We start from the raw sequence: 7618 nt of genomic DNA, 5'->3' as shown, positions 1-7618 counted from the left end.
TTGCCATCTTGTTAGTCTCTCCAGTATGTGATTTTTAAAGATAAAATAATAAGGTGCATTTTTGGTTTTTAACAATTATAACACTACCGTCACATGTGAAAGATTTAACAATAAATGTTTTAATAGCAAATGTTCTGCTTATTTTCAAATTTCCCTAATTACGTACATGTTTATCAATTGATTTGTTCTATTTAGATTATAAGCAAGATCCATAGTGGCAGATTTCTGATATCTTTTTATGCTTGCTTGTTTTTTATTTTATTATAAAATGAAAAAACTTTGTTGTAAAAATATACACAGTAAAGCATACACCTTTTCTACAATTTTCTACATGCACATTTCAGTTGCATTGTTATATTCCACAAGTTGTACTGACATTCTTGCTAAACTTTCCAAATTATTTAACATCATTAAACTCGTGCACTACTCCATTAGCTTCCCATCCAAACTTTTAATTTGCTGTTGTCAGTTTGATCTCACACATACAACTCTTTAAAAGAGCCCTATGCTCAAAGGAAATATACTTTACAAATTAAGATAAATCACTTTTTTGGTTCAAACAAGACTTAAGAGGGCAGATTTGGTTTAAGATTTAAAGTTTAAAGATCATCTCAGGGCAGAAGTTTCAGAGGTTCATTCAGCCTCAGTGGCTCAGAAAGTCAGTTTTCCATGAAAATCTTAAATTCTGTTCTACTCATCTTCCCCCCTATTTTGAATAGGAGTGTTCTATAAAATGTTTTTGTGCATGACTATGTATTTAAAAGTACTCTGAAACTGTAAGGAGTCCTGGTGTAGTGCTGTAGGGCATGCACTGGACTGCTCTCCCCAAGGTCAGTGGTTCAAACCCATTAGCCTGCTCCTTGGGAATCCTATACAGGGTCATTGTAAGTCGTAATTGACCTAATGGCAGTTAACAACTACAAACAGTACACTGTAAAGCTAGAGAGACTATTCCTTTGAGCACTATCTTGGAGCCTTTGGATATAAGAAAGCAATTGTTGATCTAAGTATTCATATTTTCGTTAATTCTACTCTGTAAATGGTTAGTTCCTTAGTTAGGAAGTAAGTATTTCGTGAAAAGCTAGATTGCTTTGTTTTTCTTAAAAAATGTAGGTATAATTTCCACCCAGTAAAATCACAGGTCTTAGGTGTATCACTTGATGAGTTTTGACCTATATGTGTATATTTATGTGACCCATGTTGCTATCAAGATGGAAAAATTTTCATCACACCAGAAAGCTCCTTCGTGCTCCATCAGGTCCATCCATCCCTCACAGAGGCAGCCACTCTTGTGATTTATATTATCATAGATAAGTTTTGTCTCTTATTTAGATGGAATAATACAGTGTGTTATTCTTTTGGTCTGGCGTCTTTCTCTCAGCAACATGTTTAAGATCCATCCATATAGTTGTGGATATCAGTAGTTTGTTGGTTTTCATTGCCAAGTTGTATTCCGAAGTGTGAATATACTAAGATGATGGACATTGGGTGGTTTCCATATATATAAAGTCTTTATAGCATTTTTGACAACATTTTTGAGGGATAATTCAAATAGTATAAAATTCACTCATTGTAAGTAAATAATTCAGTAGATTTTAGTATGTTTACAGAGTTGTAAAGCCATCACCATCATCTAATTTTAGATCATTTCAATCACATGAGAACATAGCCTCAGTTCATTAGCAGTTATTTTTCACTCCACCTCTGCTCAGCTACCCTCAAGCTTAGGTAGCTACTAATCTACATTGTGGCTCTATAGATTTGCCTATTCTGTACATTTTGTATAAATGAAAACATGAAATGTAGTCATTTTTGGCTGATGACTTTCATTTAGCCAGTTGCTGTCAAGTCAACTCTGGCTCATGGGAATCCCATGTGTGTCAGGGGAGAACTGTGCCCCATAGGGTTTTCACTGGCTGATTTTTCAGAAGTAGGCCACCAAGTACGTTTGTTTTGGAATAAAGCCTCCAATCTTTTGATTAACATTGAAGAGTGTCAACTATTTCCACCACTCAGCATCTCTTTTCTTTAGCATGTTGTTTTTGAGGTTCATATATATTGCTAATAAGATTGCCTTATATGGATTTGCCACATTTTGTTTATCCATTTAGCAATTGGTAGACTTTTGGTTTGTTTTCAGTTTAGGGCTCTTATGAGTAGTGCTTCCATAAACGTTCTTGTACAAGTAATTTTGTGACTGTACATATAGTTTATCATGAATAAAAACCCAAAGATGAAATTACTGTGTCATAATGCAGAAATGTGTATAACCATAAAAAAACTGAACAATTTTCTAAAGTACTTTTATCATTTGCACTTTTGGAAGTATATCTGAAGTGTTTCTGAAATAGGGAAGATTAATTTTTACTCTCCTGGTAAGAAACCTGATGTATGGTTTTTCAGATTAAATTTAGTTCTTAAATCAAGTTTCAATAATTAGTTATATTTCTATACACCATGGTGTTGCAACTGTGAATCACCTGACTTCTGACTGAAAGGTTGGTGGTTGGGACCCTCCAGTAGTTTCGTGGGAGGAAGACTTGGTGATCTTTGTAAAGATTGCAGCTAAGAATATCATTTCGGGGTTTTCGGGGCAAAATGGCAGAATGAACAGATGTGCTGAGCAGACCCTCTGCATCAAGGACCTGGGAGACCAAGTGAAACAGATATAGATGGAGATACTGGTACCCAGAGCTTCAGAGGATAGAACAGAGAGGTGGATTGAGTGCCAACTGGGAGAGGAAGCTAAACAAGTGCTGCAAGAGAAAAGAAAAGCAGATGGGCTGCTAGCTGGCCTGGAGCGGTGCAGCCATCTTGAATTTTTGTTGGTGACTATTGATGTAACAGCCTGGAGGCACAAAACATTGCTGAGGTTGAAGGAAAGGATTGTGCAGTTCTCCCTGCTTTTCTGGTAGCCGGGGGCATGGGCAGTCCCTGCCCTTACCAGTCCAGCAGCCAAATGACACCCTGTCCTGTGCAGCTGCTATGCTTCCTGGATTGGGCTCCAAACATACCACCCCTGCGTCAGGAGGCATGTGAACCTGCCCTGAATTATGCTATAAGTAAACATCCAACAGAGAACTGCGTTCACTCTTCCAGTCTCTATTACATCAACCAGGAGACAAGTTGGTGAGTGCCTGAGAACACACCAATATACAATCATCAAATGAATATAAATTCAATGACACTCTGTCTTGGAGAAAACAGACAATTTCAGCTGAAAAGAAACAAGAACAGGGGTCTCAAGCAAGTGACCAAAATACAGAGACAGAAAATATAGTATCTCAGAAGTGGTATCAGAACTACTTGATAAAGAATTTAAAGAATAATATTTAGTACCTTCAATGGACTGAGAAAACCACTTGAAATCAAGATTAAAAAAAAACAACTTCAGAATTCAGGAAAATACTACAAGAACAAACTGACAAAATAAGTGAAACATTGGAAACCAAAAACACAGCACTTAGAAAACCAGATTAATGGTGTAACTTCAAAAATGGATAATAAAAACTATCACATAATTCACAATTAAAAAATGGATAATTGAAAGATCAAAGAAGTAGAATCAATGGAAGGACAAATTAGTGAGCTTGAAGACAAATTTCTCAATATTCACCTACTAGAGGAATTATCAGAAAAAAGGTCCAAATGAAGTCTCAGACCCATAGAGAAAGCTATTGAAGGGGATTTGAAAGAAGAATTCCTTAGCATCTTGAAAGATAAGAAAATATGCATTCAAGAAGTTGAATGAGTTCCATACAGGAATAGGCCCCAAAAGAAAATCACCAAGACGTATTTTAATCAAACTTCTCAAAACCAAAGATAAGGAAAGAATCCTGAGAGCACCTTGGTAGAAAAAGTTGCCTACAAAGGAGAACTAATAAGACTAGGCTGTGATATCACAAAATAAACTATATAGGCAAGAAGACAATGGGATGATGTATATAAAACTCTGAAAGAAAAAAATTTGTCAACCAAGAACCGTATATCCATCAAAATGACAGTGAAATTAGGATATTTCTGGATACACAGAAATTAAAAGAATTCGTAAGAGCCAGACCAACCGTACAAAAAATGTTAAAGGGAGTTCTTTGGACTGAAAATCCAAAACAGCAGCCAACAATTTGAGATTAACATACATGACGATCTCACCCAGAACTCAACCCAGATATGTTGTTGTTAAGTGCTGTCAAGCATTCCAACTCATAGTGACCCTGTATAGAGTTTCAAAGAAGTGTCTAGAGGGTTTGAACTGCCAGCCCTGCATGTAGCAGTCCAGTGCTTATCCTACCATGTCACACCAGAAGTCCAACTCAGATGTAGTTTATGGTTAAGACTCGGGTTAGTGGTAGAGGCTGGATTGGGGCTAGGAGTAAGTAACGCTTGGTCTAGTTTATTTTTTTTGACATTTGTATGATTTCCTCTTCATTTGGAAGTTATGTAATTACATAATTACTTTTTTTTACTTAGTTTTTCTTGTTGTTGCAAACTGGTATCTCTGGTTCCTTATTTTCAGTCTTGTAAAGCCTTTTTTTTTTTGACACTTCTACTATATTTCTAACCCAGATAATAAAAGTATTAAAAATAAGTTCTTAAAGTTGTATTTCTATATGCCAGTTGCAAACAAAAGTTATTTTTAAAGCATATGTACAGGAGCAACAAGAAACACTAAGATACTTAATAAACAATCTAATCAAGAAAAAAACAAACACCCTAACTGTAACCCTAAAACCTATACCAAGTTCCCTACCCCTAACATCAGCCCTAGTCTTAACCATAAACCTAACACTAAACAAAGTCTTAGGCCTGGCCTAGACTAAGCTATGTTCTTATCCTAACTTTTTAATCCTAGCTCTCCCAGCCCCCAAGAAAGATTTAAAAAACAAATAACAACAACAAAAAACTTATGGGAAGTTCTAATCTGCCACATAAGGTCATTATGAGTTGGAACCAACTTGATGGCACTCAATAACAATAACAATGTGCCATAATAGGCAGAAAATGGAATTAAAGGAAAAAATGCCTGTATAATAAACCCCAATACATTACATGTAAGACCTACATTGGGAAAACTTATAATACTTTATTGAAAGATATTAAAGATATAAGTAAATGAGTGAGTATGCCATGTTCTTGTATTGGAATATTTGTCATAAAAATGTCACTTTCCCCCAACTTGATCTGTAGAATCAGTGCAATCTCAGTCAGGATCACAGCTTTTCAATTAACATCCACTTCTAAAGTAGGAATATGGAGGTTCAAAAGGCTCTTGCTGGAAGAACAAGGTAAGAGAACTTGCCCAACCAGATATCAAGGTTTCTTATAAAACTAAGTAACATTTTAATAAATGGTTTTGAGCCAATTCATTGTCTATATTAAATATAAACAAAGGATTGGATTCTTACATCATACACAAAAGCTCATGCATAATAGATCAAAGACCTAAAAAGTCAAAAGTAATTTTATAGAGCTTTAAGCTTCTAACATTTGGAAGATATTTTTATGACTTCAGGGTAAGAAAGACACATGAAAAAAACGCTAGCTTTCAAGGCATACTTCTACTCTCATTTCACATCTAATGATAACATGGTGAGATTCCAAAGACCAGGGGGAAATCAGTGTTGTGTGAAAATGGAGGATGACTACATTATTACATTAACAACCAAATTACATCATTATGTAACTGCCAGATGATATCAATACATAACCCCAAACCACTGAGACTCATGGCCTAGCCAAGTTGACCTTAAATATCGTAGCCAGCGTTACTCTCACCTGGCCCGTTGGAGTTTGTTACTGCTTGAGGTATGTAGTTCATGAGCACAATAGACAGTAGATTTCTCTTTTACTCTTGTCACAAGTGCAAAATGATACTATCCTTGATAAATGAGGAGTTGTTAAGTGCCATCGAGTTGATTCCAACTCATAGTGACACTGTATAGGTTTTTTGAGGCTGTAAGTTTCTGTGGTAGCAGAAATCTTCCTCTTTTTCCTATGGGATGGATGATGGACTTGAACCATCAACTTTGAGGTTCATAGCTCAGTGCTTATTCTACAAAGCCACCACATTCCACAAGTGAGGAGTTGTTGTTATATGCTGTGGAGTCTGTTCTGACTCATAACGACCCTGTACAGGGTTTCTGAGGCTATAAATCTTTACGGGAGCAGAAAGCCTCATCTTTCGCCTGCGGAACAGCTGGTAGTTTTGAACTGCTGACCTTTGTGGTTCAAAGCCCGATTCGTAACCACTACGCTGCCAGAGCTCCTAAGCGAAGAGTAGGTGTATGTAAAAATTAAGGTTTTTTAAAAATCAAAATATATTGTTGTTGTTGTTGTTAGGTGCCGTCGAGTCGGTTCCGACCCATAGCGACCCTGTACCGGGTTTCCGAGGGTGTAAATCCTTAAGGGAGTAGAAAGCCTCATCTTTCTCCCGCGGAGCGGCTGGTAGTTTCGAACCACTGACCTTAAGGTTCGCAGCCCGATTCGTAACCACTAATTAGGAAAGTAAAAGTGGGAAAATGTTTTTGTAAAAAAAAATAAATAAAATTGTTAGTTAGAGAATAGGTAAAAAACAAGTACTGAACAGTGGAGATGTCCATGTGGCCCAGAAGCATACAAAATGATGTACAACCCCATTAGTAAGGCGGGGAAAGCAAATTAAAACTACAATGAAAATTGTTGTCTTCTAGATTGGCAAAATTTAGAAAGCCTGAAGATTTGAATTGTTGGTATTGGTAATGTGGAATAATAGGACTATCATTATGAGGAAGTAACAGTTTGAAGTTTAAAGAACTTCAAAGTAAAATTGAAGATGTCTATGAGCCACCACTCAGCAATGTGTTCCCTTAGTGCATGCCATGTAGTATTGTGTGCTTATGTGAACCAGGACTTTGAAACATCATTGTTCATTAAGACCAAAACCGTAAATAATCATAAGTGTCCATTAACAAAGAAATGAATAACCAAATTGTCATAAGTTTATTCGATGGAATATTAATCAGCATCAGAAGTGAATTAATTCCAGCTATAAGGAATAGCAGCAGTGGGGTCAGTCGTAGCAACGATTGTGAGGTTGGCTCAGATCAGGCAGTGTTTTGTTCTGTTGTGAATAATATAATGATGCCATATTAAGTAAATGAAGCAAAGTTACATAATAATACAGTATGATTATATATCAAATTCAAAAATAAGCAAAATTATATTGTTTGTTGTTGTTAAGTGCCATTGGATTGGTTCCAACCCATAGTGATCCTGTGTAGGGTTTCTGAGGAGCGGTTGGTGAACTTGAACTGTCAACCTTGTGGTTCAAACTGACTTTGCAGTCCAGTGCAAACTGCATTTACAGCGCCACATAAAGAATCACAGAAGTCAGAATAGTCAAACTATCATTCATGGGAGTCCTGGTGTGGCGCTGTTGGATAAGCACTGAACTGCTAATCACAAGATCAGCAATTCAAACTTACCAGATCTGTTTTGGAAGAAGTGCAGCCAGAGTGCTCCTTGTAGGCCAAGATGGCTAAACTTCGTCTCTCTTACTTTGGACATATTGTCCGGAGAGAACAGTCGCTGGAGAAGGATGTCATGTTGGGTAAGGTGGAGGGTCAGAGAAAAAGGGGAA

At 36.7% G+C, this 7618-nt stretch overlaps 1 protein-coding gene across 1 annotated transcript in view; it reads left to right on the top strand.

Annotated features, from left to right (window-relative positions):
• The window catches only part of GKAP1 (G kinase anchoring protein 1), a 135499-nt gene that overhangs the window by 49285 nt on the left and 78596 nt on the right, over window positions 1-7618 (top strand). Inside the window, exon 6 of the mRNA XM_006834955.1 lies at window positions 7576-7583. Coding sequence (XP_006835018.1) covers window positions 7576-7583 — 8 coding nt within the window. The remainder of the gene's footprint in view (window positions 1-7575; window positions 7584-7618) is intronic.

Source organism: Chrysochloris asiatica, unplaced genomic scaffold, assembly GCF_000296735.1.
Source record: "Chrysochloris asiatica unplaced genomic scaffold, ChrAsi1.0 scaffold00014, whole genome shotgun sequence".
NCBI lineage: Eukaryota > Metazoa > Chordata > Mammalia > Afrosoricida > Chrysochloridae > Chrysochloris > Chrysochloris asiatica.
The sequence above is the reverse complement of the archived record's forward strand: the minus strand, read 5'-3'. Positions and strand labels throughout refer to the sequence as shown.